This window comes from Sinocyclocheilus grahami, unplaced genomic scaffold (assembly GCF_001515645.1).
Source record: "Sinocyclocheilus grahami isolate Dianchi unplaced genomic scaffold, SAMN03320097.WGS_v1.1 scaffold113.1, whole genome shotgun sequence".
NCBI classification, from domain to species: domain Eukaryota; kingdom Metazoa; phylum Chordata; class Actinopteri; order Cypriniformes; family Cyprinidae; genus Sinocyclocheilus; species Sinocyclocheilus grahami.
In genome coordinates this window covers 1,597,824-1,609,682 of record NW_015505292.1, presented here as the reverse complement: position 1 = coordinate 1,609,682, position 11,859 = coordinate 1,597,824, and the positions used below count along the sequence as shown (strand labels likewise).

The 11,859-nt window shown below is 35.7% G+C and overlaps 2 protein-coding genes across 3 annotated transcripts in view; both read right to left on the bottom strand.

Moving 5' to 3' along the window:
- Positions 1–2,913, bottom strand: part of LOC107589224 (monocyte chemotactic protein 1B-like) — a 3,545-nt gene extending 632 nt beyond the window's left edge. The window contains exons 1-3 of one of the 2 annotated variants that reach the window (XM_016277590.1): positions 2,432–2,913; positions 2,163–2,280; positions 1,919–2,062 (exon numbers count right to left, since the gene is read on the bottom strand). In XM_016277590.1, coding sequence (XP_016133076.1) covers positions 1,966–2,062; positions 2,163–2,280; positions 2,432–2,495 — 279 coding nt within the window. In that variant the 5' untranslated portion in view covers positions 2,496–2,913 and the 3' untranslated portion in view covers positions 1,919–1,965. Of the gene's footprint in view, positions 1–1,918; positions 2,063–2,162; positions 2,281–2,431 lie in introns of those variants that run through there. The other variant, XM_016277589.1, reaches the window with a different exon arrangement.
- A 3,306-nt stretch (positions 2,914–6,219) lies between these two features.
- On the bottom strand, positions 6,220–6,916 carry LOC107589226 (monocyte chemotactic protein 1B-like). The gene is made up of 3 exons (XM_016277591.1): positions 6,774–6,916; positions 6,486–6,606; positions 6,220–6,376 (listed from the first exon to the last, which is right to left on the bottom strand). Exons 1-3 carry the CDS (start codon positions 6,835–6,837, stop codon positions 6,265–6,267), a joined length of 297 nt encoding a protein of 98 aa, XP_016133077.1. The 5' UTR covers positions 6,838–6,916; the 3' UTR covers positions 6,220–6,264.
- Positions 6,917–11,859: the final 4,943 nt, after the last annotated feature.

Here is an 11,859-nt window from a genome sequence, read left to right as displayed (position 1 = left end):
ATCAGGCTTCTCATTCTTCAAGATGTTTCTTCACAACGACAAAATCAATCTGTAGAAGTTCTGTAGAGCTTGAAGATCTCAGAGCTGTTGTGTTCAGAATAACGTCTGAACACCTTCTTATATACATAGTAGGAGACGTATTCCTCATAAAGGTATTCATGAAAATCCATTTCTGAGTATCAGCATTGTAGAATCAGAGTCGTTTTTAGCTCTTCCTTTTCCTCTTCCTTTTTTCTGCTTTACCACTCATGCAAGAAAGTGGAAGGTACTTTTCATTCAAATTCGATGAAAATGTGCTTCAAGGGAACAACACACAACTTCCTTTTTTCAGGCCTGTCATGCTAAATGTGATGATTTTATAATCAAATCTGAAATGTGCTATCACCAAATATCAGATGCTAAACCTTCACTCCTTGCATGCTCACAAGTAAACCCAAAGACCTTGATTAACTGGTTCAGGTGTGTTTTATTGCAGTTAGCATTAACGCACTGTTTTTAAACTTTAGGGGTGCTTAGCTCTCAATGAGGATGTGAAGCAAATGCCCTCTAACTTCTATCTCTGATAGTCTACCATGGTCTATCTGGTGCCTCTTTGTAAATCAGAGCCATTATGTTAAACATGAGGCCATCTACACAAAACACACTGCGCATTAGCCTCCCTTCTGTGCCAGAAAAAAAAAAATCACTTGCTCATTCAACAACAATCTGAAAATGTGGAGATTCTGCTTTGAAAAATGACCCTAATATTAACACACACCTACAGAATTACCTCCAACAACTGTGTGATTTATTTGGGAGTTAAACATTCACTTTAAATTATTTTCAGTCAGACTAAAAGGGGCAGTTGTGGTCTAATGGTTAGAGAGTCGTGGGTTCAGTTCTCATTCCGGCATTCTCAGTACCTTCCATCCTCATTACCCACAGCTGAGGTGCCCTTGAGCAAGGCACCTAACCCCAATTGCTCCCCGGACGCTACAGCAAAAATGGCTGCCCACTGCTCAGTGTGTGTGTGTGTCCACAGAGAGTGTGTGTGTGTGTGTGTGTGTGTGTGTGTTCACTACTCACTGCTGTAAGTGCAGAGGACAAATTCCAAGTATGGCTTGATTACCATACTTAGCCTACATGTCACATAACTTTTTAAAATATATCACCTTTTTCTGACTAAAACAAAAGGGAGCATCTCTCAAAATTTCTAAAGATCCATCCGCAGATCTGCAGGGTACTTTTAAGAACTCACAAGACAACTTGCGTTCCTCAGAAACTTCTTGTACATATTTTTTTCTTTCATCGTTTTTGTTTTAGACTGCTATTATATAGCAAACAGTTCAATGTAAATGGTAATCTTACCATTGCAGAGGACAAATGGTTTTTAAATGGTTTTTATTATAGTCTAATACTTTGGGAAATCTTTGCATAATATCTAATGTAGCCTAGTGTAGTTTCATCTTTGTTCTTTCTCATTTAAAGCCTATATAAGACTGAAAACTTCCACCACTAGATTTCAGTATACAGCATGACAGTACAAGGAAAGACACTACTGTAGATATTTAATTTCTAATTCTATTAATATAATCAAGTATTTAGTATTTAGTGCTCAAATGAGAAGAGAAATGTGTTGCTAAAGCAGATTAGTTTAGACATTTCAGTCAGATTTAGACAATTCACGTTAGTCTCAGTGAGATATTTAAAAAAATGCTTTGCTTATTCTTTAATAGTATAGTAACAATACCAAATAAATTAATTAAAAGAATAATAAAATGCAGAATACTGTAGAACATGCATTCAATAGAGGATTAAAACATCACTAAATGATAATAATTTTGTCATTTATATTTTATTAAAAACTTAACCCAATTACATGAATTTTTCTGTAAATAAAATATTTTATATTTACATCAGAAATAGCACAATGGTGGAATTTACAACATGAAAAGCACAGTTTAAATAAAAAATATGTAGCTTCGTTTAGACTGTTGTTCTGCTGTTCAGTTTCTCAACATGGCTGTTCACCCAGGTGCTCTCTGGATCTACACAGTGCTTTTTCCCCTTTTGTGTCTGAAACCTGGAAAATTATACAAAAACAACATTTAGATAAAATGTTTTTAATGGAGTGTCTAATTTAGGTTAACCTTGCAGTTTAAAATGAGATTGATGACACTCACACAATGGCCTGCATGGGACAGTTGCTGCTGGTATGGTAGTAAGACACCACCAGTTTCAGAGGAATCTTCACATTAGTGAACGCTATACAGCAGTTTTCCACATGAAATGAGAAGGGAGCTGAAATATAAAGACATGCAAAATATCACAAATTTATACCATGATAATGCAACAAAAAAAAGGATTCGAAAAATGCAACAAATGAAACTAAGCCTACCATAAATGATCTGAAATCAATATATTTTTCTTGATTCAAAATGAAAGCCCTCACCACTTGAAGTCATCTGCACAGAGCAGAAGAGCACCGGGAACAGCACACACATCAGGCTTCTCATTCTTCAAGATGTTTCTTCACAACGACAAAATTAATCTGTAGAAGTTCTGTAGATCTTGAAGATCTCAGAGCTGTTGTGTTCAGAATAACGTCTGAACACCTTATATACATAGTCAGAGACATATTCCTCATAAAGGCATTCATGTAAATCCATTTCTGAGTATCAACTTTGTAGAATGAGGGTCGTTTTAGCTCTTTTCTTCCTTCATCCTTTTTCTGCTTTGTCGCTCATGTGAAAATGTGGCAAGTACTTTTCTTTCAGATTCTCTGAAAACGTGCTTCAGCAAAACAACACATGACTTCCTCTTTTTCGGGCCAGTCAAGCTCAGCATTAAATGAACTAAATCAGAAGATTTTACGATCAAATCTGAATTGTGCTGTCACCAAATATCAGGTGCTTAAGCTTGACCCCTTTGCTCACAGGTTTACTTGATTAACTGGTTCAGGTGTGTTTAATTAAAGTACTAAACTTAAGTTGTACCACCAGGAACAGGGCTGAGAACCCCTGCTCTAAGAAAGCAAAACCACTTCTTGTTTCTTGTGACACTTGTTGGTCTAATAGAGAAGTTTGAATAATTCAGCCACCAGTTAAACTGGTTCACAGAATTAAAATATGCAAATGTAATGACAGGAAATAGGCAGCAATACAAAAACAATACATTTTGTCTTCATTCAAAACTGAAAATGAAAAAGAGCGCTCACCAATCTGCACAGAGCAGAAGAGCAGCAGGAACAGCACACACATCAGGCTTCTCATTCTTCAAGATGTTTCTTCACTAACAGTAATTAAGTGTGATTTCTGGTCATATAACTTCTTAAAAGCACCACATATTATGTTTAATTTAAAAAGATTATAAAAATGTAAACGTCAGTATTTTTATTATGGTAAAATAGATTTGTCTTTACAACGGCATTTAACAGTTTTTTTTAGTGCTCAGAGAAGGGATACAGTTGAGGATATTGTGTAGCTTGAGATGACTCAAAGTGCGTTTCATTCGACAGTAAGTGCCCTGTGAAGTGGACTTGATGGTATTCCACCAATTTAAGCGAGATTCCAATCAGAAGGGAGTGAACATGTTCAGTTTGAAGGACAATTGACTCACCAGTCATTACGGATCTCTTCAGTACTGAAAAAGTGTGAATAATGTAAGCACAGTAAAAATTAGTTAAGGCTACTGCAAATTTTTATTGAGCTTAACCCCTTCAGACCCTGCGGCCATTGAAATGGACATCACATGATTTTTTTTTTCCAAACCAATACAATTTTATGTTTTTATAATATGAGTAATGCCTGGTCACTGATTGGTACTTAATCTACCGATCACAATGACGATATGACTCCTAACTTAAAGGGTTAGTTCACAAAAAAATAAAAATTAGCCCATAAATTACTCACCCTCTAGTCATCCTAGGTGTATATGACTTTCTTCTTTCAGACGAATCCAGTCGGAGTTATATTAAAAATTGTCTTTGATCTTTCAAGCTGTTTAATGCCACTCAGCGGGTGTTGCAGTGCATCAGTCCAAAAGAAGTTAAATAAAAAGCTCCCATCCTTAAAAAAAGTGTCTCACACGGCTCCGGGGGGTGAACAAAGGCCTACTGCAGCGAATCGATGTGTTTTTGTAAGAAAAATAACCATATTTAAAACGTAATCAATTTAATCTAGCTTGCGCTCACTGTTGTACACGGAAGCAGCTCCGGGCGGATGAGCGCCGCTCAGAAGTGACGCATGCGGAAGCGCAGCGGAGAGATCAAAACAAAACAACGGTCACTAATTAGAAGTACAAAACGAGGATTTGTAAAGAAGAATGTCGGAGGATTTCGATATAAGCCAAGAGGAGACTGGTTTTCCTTTGCTAAAGTAAGGAAACTTTGCTTCCTTTGCTCCTGTAAACAAACGTTGGTTTTCACGAGGCTCACCGGCGCATGCGCAACGCCGACATCTTACATCATCCTCCCGGAGCTCCTTCCGTGTACAACTGTTGGCGCAAGCTACGTTAAAGTGATTATTACATTTTGAATATGGATATTTTGTTTGTTGAAAATGTTTAATGTTTAAAAAAAAAGAATTCAGATGTGTGTATCTTCTAAATTCTGTTGATGATTAGATTACTGCTCTAACATAACTCTTCATTTAACGTTCAACTAACAAGAAATAAACTTCTTTTCTGTCTAGTAGTGATCGTCTCTTTCACTCCCAACTGATTTGTGTAGGCCTATGTAGTGCATATTTAAGGTAAAATGCAATACATAATATTATTAAGATTATTTCGGTTTGTGTGTGTTCACTGCTGTGTGTGTGCACTTTGGATGGGTAAATGCAGAGCACTAATTCCGAGTATGGGTCACCATACTTGGCCACATGTCACTTCACTTCACTTCACACTTTAATATGATAAATATCTGTAGTCAGCATTGATAAAATGGGAGGGGGAAATCCTGCCCATACCCAGCTTGGAAAAAAATAATAAAAGCACTGATGCTCATTTTACTGAAGTGGTATTCAGGAACTGTGAATAAATTACTGAGCAAATTACTGCAAAATAATAATATAATAATAATATCACGGCTATAATATCATCCTCAACAAACAAAAAAGAGATTGCCTAGATAAAGTTTGATTAATATCAAATATATTAATATATATATTAATATTGAAAAGTACATTCAATAGTTTGGACACATTACTGTTTTTATTGTTTTTGAAAGAAGTCTCTTATGCTCATCAAGCCAGCATTTATTTGACCAAAAATACAGAAAAAAACAGTAATATTCAGCAAGGATGTGTTAAATTGATAAAAATTTATAACAAAGACTTATATTGTATAAAATATTTATTTTCTTTTTTTTTTTTATCAAAAAATCCTGAAAAAAAGTATCAAAGGTTATAAAATAAATATTAAGCAGCACAACCTTTTCTAACATTTATAATAAATCAGCATATGAGAATGATTTCTGAAGAATCATGTGACACTGAAGACTGGAATAATGATTTGCTGAAAATTCAGCTTTGCATCACAGAAATAGAGTATATGTGACCATGGACCACAAAACCAGTCTTAAGTCGCTGGGGTATATTTGTAGCAATAGCCAAAAATACATTGTATGGGTCAAAATTATAGATTTTTCTTTTATGCCAAAAATCATTAGATTATTAAGTAAAGATTATGTTCCATGAAGATATTTTGTAAATTTCCTACTGTAAATATATTAAAACGTCATTTTTGATTAGTAAGATGCATTGCTAAGAACATCATTTGGACAACTTTAAAGGCAATTTTCTCAGTATTTTAATTTTTTTGCACCCTCAGATTCCAGATTTTCAAATAGTTGTGTCTCAGCCAAATATTGTCCTATACAAACCATACATCAATGGAAAGCTTATTTATTCAGCTTTCAGATGATGTATAAATCTCAGTTTAGAAAAATTGACCCTTATGACTGGTTTTGTGGTCTAGGGTCACATATTTTAAAGTATAGTAAAATAGAAAACCATTATTTTAAATTGTAATAATATTTCACAATATTACAGTTTTTTTCTGTATTTTTGATCAAATAAATTCAGGCTTCATGAGCATAAGAGACTTCTTTCAAAAACATCAAAAATAGTAATGCATCCAAAACTTTGACCGGTACTGTATGAGTAAAAACATACAAATTTTAAAATGAAATGTATAAATAAAAAGGTTAAGAATAATATTGGTTTCAAATGCTTTTTATTGGGGGTGGGGGCATCCAACATTAATTTTGCCTATAGGGCCTCTAAATGTCTAGAATCCGACCTCAACAGATATTGTTTTTTTGTCCACTTTATGAACAAGGTGGCTTACCCAGGTCGTCTTTGGATCTACACAGATCTCTCTCCCTGCAACTGTCTTAAACCTAAAAAAAAAACACAAAAACATGATTTAAGTCAAAGACTTCAGAAGAGTGTCTCATTGAGGTTCACGTTATAGTTTGAAAATGAAATAATAACTAAGATGACACTCACACAATAGCGTGATTGGGACAGGTGCTGCTGGTCCAGTAGTAAGACACCACTTGCTTTAGAGGAATAATCCTATAATTGAACTCTACACAGCAGTATGATTGTGCAATAATTGGATGGGGAGCTGAAATATGAAGATATGCAAAATATCACAAATTATTACTCATGCAAAAAAAATTTCAAGAAGATTTTAAGCTGTTATATCTTTATTTTTAAATCACCAAATGCAACAAATTAAACTAAACCTTCCATAAATATTCTGAAAACAATTCAAAATGCAAGAGTGCTCACCACTTGAAGTCATCTGCACAGAGCAGAAGAGCACCAGGAACAGCACACACATCAGGCTTCTCATTCTTCAAGATGTTTCTTCACAACGACAGAAAGAATCTGTAGCAGTTCTGTAAAGCTTGAAGATCTCAGAGCTGATGAATTCAGAAGGTAACACTTTACTTGAAGGGGTGTGCATAAGACTGACATGACACCTTCATAATCATGACATGACACATGTCATGAATTTGAAGGAGGTTTTATGCATGTTTATGACAACTGTCATTAAGTGTCATTCGCTCAGTTATGTCATTTTTAATGCAAAGATGACATTGTTTGAGATGTCTTTGTTATGGGCTATGGTTAGGGGCAAGGGTAGGGGTAGGGTTAGGGTAGGGTTAGGCCAAATAATGTCATATTTGCATTAAAAATGACATAACTGAGCGAATGACACTTAATGACAGTTGTCATAAATATGCATAAAAAACCTTCACATTCATGACCTGTATCATGTCATGATTATGTAGGTGTCATGTCATGATTATGAAGGTGTTATGTCAGTCTTATGCACACCCCTTCAAGTAAAGTGTAACCATTCAGAATAACATCAGAGCTGGGCCGGATTATCCAATGGGCATTATGGGCACGGGCCCAAGCGAGGGGAAGAAAAAATGTTGACACTAAGTGCAAATAGCCCAACACTGTTTACACTAGCTCTGCCCACCAATGTCTGGTTGGTATAAACATTACTAAAGATGCGCGTCATGCAACAGGCTCAGTGGCCTGGGGCGTAAAGTGCATGTCTCAGTATGTTGACCTGATCAACCAGAGTTTGAATCCACCTTTTGCCGAACTCATTCTTCTCTTTTTTTCCCATCACATATCAGATCGAAAAAAGACATTTATTTTCAATAAAAATGAAGGAAATATTTAAAAAATGGAAATATTTCACTAAAAGAGGAGAGGAGGAGAGTAGAGAAAATAGGGGGAAAGGAGGAGAGAGACAGACAAAGGGCCTCCTTCATAAAAAACATAAGCAGAACAAATTTTTGTATAAATCGTTCGAAAAGCCATTCTGACGTAAACTTTTGAATTCATGAAAATGTTAATATTTTCAAAATATTAGTTGGTACGAAAGAAATCTACACCTGCTTCCTACCACGTGTAAATGGTGCATAAAACATTCTGTGTTCTTTTTGGCAAACTGCTGACACTGAATTTCAATGCACTGCCATAAAATATTCCCTCTAATTTTTTTTCTTGCTGAGCAAAAACTTTCCCTATATTGGGCAGATATTTTGGCCACCTGAGCAAAAATATTCTTTATACCAGACCTGTCCAGCACACACAAAAAAGTGTGTAACTTTGAACTGTAATGTGCTCTTTATATTTGATTTGACCCTTGATGTAACTAAATGATGCCCATTTTAGGTTACACGAGAAACATTTTTTAACAGTGCTTTGTTACTTACCAAGAAATTCTATTTAAAAATCATTGAAAAAAATCTCACGCAGAGGAGTTATATTCTTTATAATAAAATAACATAACATAATATAGCTAATATCAATGTTCCCTAATTTTTTTTCCCTATTGGATGGACATTTCGGCCACCTGAACAAAAGTATTCTTTATACCAGACCTGTCCAGGACACATAAAAAAAGTGTGTAACTTTTAACTGTAATGTGCTATTTATATTTGATTTGATCCTTGATGTTAATAGGCTAAATTAAAACATTTTACCTGAGAAACCATTTTTACAGTGCTGTGTTACTTACCAAGAAATTGTATTTAAAAATCATTTAAAAAACATCTCACGCAGAGGAGTTCAATTCTTTATAATAATATAATATAATACAATGTAATATAATATAATATAGCTAATATAAAAAAATGAAACAGATATTGTTCGTGAATTCCCTTTTTGAGGTCAATTATTTATTAGGCTTATAATATAGTATAATTGTCACCGTCCCGTCTGTACCCCTGCCTGTTTCTACTGTGTTTTCCCCATGGACTCCATTACTCACAATTCTTCACGCTCCCTTACCTGTCTCTTGTCATCAATTACTCTCACCTGCCAGTGATCTCTTCATCACCATGACATTATATATACTTTCTATGGTCTCACCAATATTGTCTGGTCTCATATATGTGTAGTGGCATATGGTTTATCTCCTGTTTGAATCGTTGTTTTGTTAATAAATCTTCTATTATTGAAGCTCTCCGTGTCTCTGGTCTGTAGCAAGTTGTGACAGAAGACCAGACCACAATATGGATTACAACAATGGCTCTCCACAGGAGTATCTGCTTCTCCATCTCTGCCAAGACGGCCGTCCTCTGGAGAGTTGTGCCTGTGGCACGGCCACGAAGATTGGACAAGAGAGGCGCTCTTCCTGCTCCAGTTATGGCCGTTTCCAGCCTCCTTGCTATGGCCACCGCAACCTTCTCCATCTCCTTCGCTTCCTACTCCAGCATCACGGCCACGACGACTGTTTCCATCTTCTCTACTCCCAAGCTCCCGGCACCTCCATGGCCTCCCTGACTCCCGGTGCTGATAGCACCGTCCTGTCCTGTCTGTCCTCCACCAGCCTCCAGGATGCCCACCCCCCTCCCTGGTTGTACCATTTAGGCGCGAGGACGCGCCTTCCAGGAGGGGGGAGTACTGTCATGGTCCCATCTGTTCCCCTGCCTGTTTCTCCTGTATTTTCCCCATGGACTCCATTACCCATAATCCTTCACGCTTCCTCACCTGTCCCTCGTCATCAATTACATTCATGTGCCAGCAATCTCTTCATCACGTCTATGTGTAGTGGCATATGGTTTATCTCCTGTTTGAATCTTTTTGTTAATAAATCTATTATTGAAGCTCTTCGTTTCTCTGGTCTGATAATAATATAAATAAACAAACAAATATTTTCAATAAATATTTTCAAAAAATGTGAACATGTGAATTCTTTTTACAATTATCTAAACAGCCCCATGTAGTACAGTTTGCACCTGTACATTTCTCGGAGTTTTGTTTAAGTTCTGTCCCCATCATCCTCTATTTCCACAACTTAATCAAGCCACTGTTCTTTAAAACATGACGCTTTATTTCACATGTCATTACGTTCACGTTGGCTCTCGTGTTGAGCTATTTCGTCCGCAACCATTAAAGTATTCGATTTCTAAGGCGACTCATTTGGCACACATCATTCTTTTTCTATGAAACCTGTAAATCGCATTTACTGGTTCTTACTCTATATAGCAACATCAACTCTATAGTGGTTTGCCTGATCATTGCAATTGTTTCGCACTTAACTAGACTTCAAACACATGGCTTTCCCAACTTAGTTTTGAGTCTGTCCTGTGCGCTTCATATAATTTCTTCTGCATTCGACAAATGAAGTTCGAATGAAGCAGGAGAATCTTGTTCGCTCTGTCACCGCTCCATAGGTGGACAGTACATTTACTTGAGTAGCCTACTGTACTTAAGAACACTTTTTGAGTATATGTATTGTACTTGAGTATAATTTTTTCTGGAAACTTATGACTTTAACTTCACTACATTTGAAAGACAAATATCGTATTTTTCACTCCACTACATTTCTATTAATGTCCTCAAAGTAGAAAGTCATTACTATGTAGCAGCTTTAAAAGTCAGTGGGTGATTTTTTCTTCTCTTAAACGTGGCGTTTTTTTCTTTCTTTTTTTTTAGACAGCCTATCAGTAATCACTCTTGTAGGGTTATGTGAAGTGTTTTCCCAGCATTTTGTGAACACTGACCAGTTGCAAATGTGATATTTATTTACTACAATTCAATAATAAGTTAATATTGTGGTATATATTAGACACAATATTATCTAATTTTGCTAAATTGTGTAAATCGAAAATAATACCTTTAAAGCCACAGAAGAACCGTCTCCTAACAAAATGAGCTTTTTTTTGCTTTTTTGTTAAAGCAGTGTTGCTGTTGTAAAGTTATACAGATACAGTGGTGTTGCTAGGTTTTAATTTCACTGTCTACTCAGTTCAAATGTGGATGAATGGCTACAGGTAGATGTGTGCACACACTGCCAGCGCTGTGTGACATCACTACCATCCTGCTTAGGAATAAGGTATTGCAAGTATTACATACAACAATAACAGAACAATAATAAAACATTCCGTTGACATAAAAAAGGAAATTTACTTTAGGTACTTAAGTACTTTTAAAAGCAAGTATACTTCTATACTTTTACTCGAGTAAAAATCTGTCTTTACAACTTTCACTTGTAATGGAGTAATTTATGACCAGCAGTATCTGTACTTTTACTCAAGTAGTGGATTTGTGTACTTTATCCACCTCTGCACAGCTCTTCTGATGGTATGAAGCTGGTGCATTGAAGCTATTTGATTGCATTAAAGCTCTTCAACCTCCATCCGATATGAACATGCCAAAATAAACTAACCTTTGAATTGTCCACACAAAAGTCACTACACAGTCAGCATTTCACAACTCAACTCCAGAATAAATAAAACCCTTTATGGTTGTTAACTGAGAGCCATTGCACATTAATAAAGTAAAAAATGTAAAAACACACATGTAACACTATGTAGCTATCCAAAATGATGTCTAAGCATTTTATTATATAAGAGAGAATATTCATCTAAAGACATTCTTGTAAATCCATTTCTGAGTATAAAGATTCTGAGTTTAAATTATTAGGGGTCTTCGTACAAAGTACTGGAACCCTGCTGTATTTGTATTTGTTGTTGTTGTTGTTGTTATTCTTCCTTTCCCTCATCTTTTTTCTGCTTTGTTGTGCATGAGGATGTGGAAAATACTTTTCTTTCAGAATCACAGAAAATGCAAAAATAACATGGCCTACAGCTTCCTCTTTTTCAGGCCTGTCAGCTCTAAATGCACTAAATCAGAAGATCTTCATTATCATCTGCTTTCACCAAAACTTAGGTGCAAAACCTTGACGCCTTACAGAAAACCCAAAGACCTTGATTAACTGGTTCAGATGTGTTTAGTTAAAGCACACATCTCAAGAAGACAGACCAGCAGAAATAGGACTGAAAACAAGCCATATATATATATATATATATATATATATATATATATATATATATATTTTGTT

Coding starts and splice junctions, on each gene's coding strand:
- LOC107589226 (XM_016277591.1), bottom strand. CDS start 6,837: ATGAGAAGCCTGATGTGTGTGCTGTTCCTGGTGCTCTTCTGCTCTGTG. Junction 6,607..6,773: donor TGTGCAGATGACTTCAAGTG/GTGAGCACTCTT, acceptor TTCATATTTCAG/CTCCCCATCCAATTATTGCA. Junction 6,377..6,485: donor TGTCCCAATCACGCTATTGT/GTGAGTGTCATC, acceptor TTTTTTTTTTAG/GTTTAAGACAGTTGCAGGGA.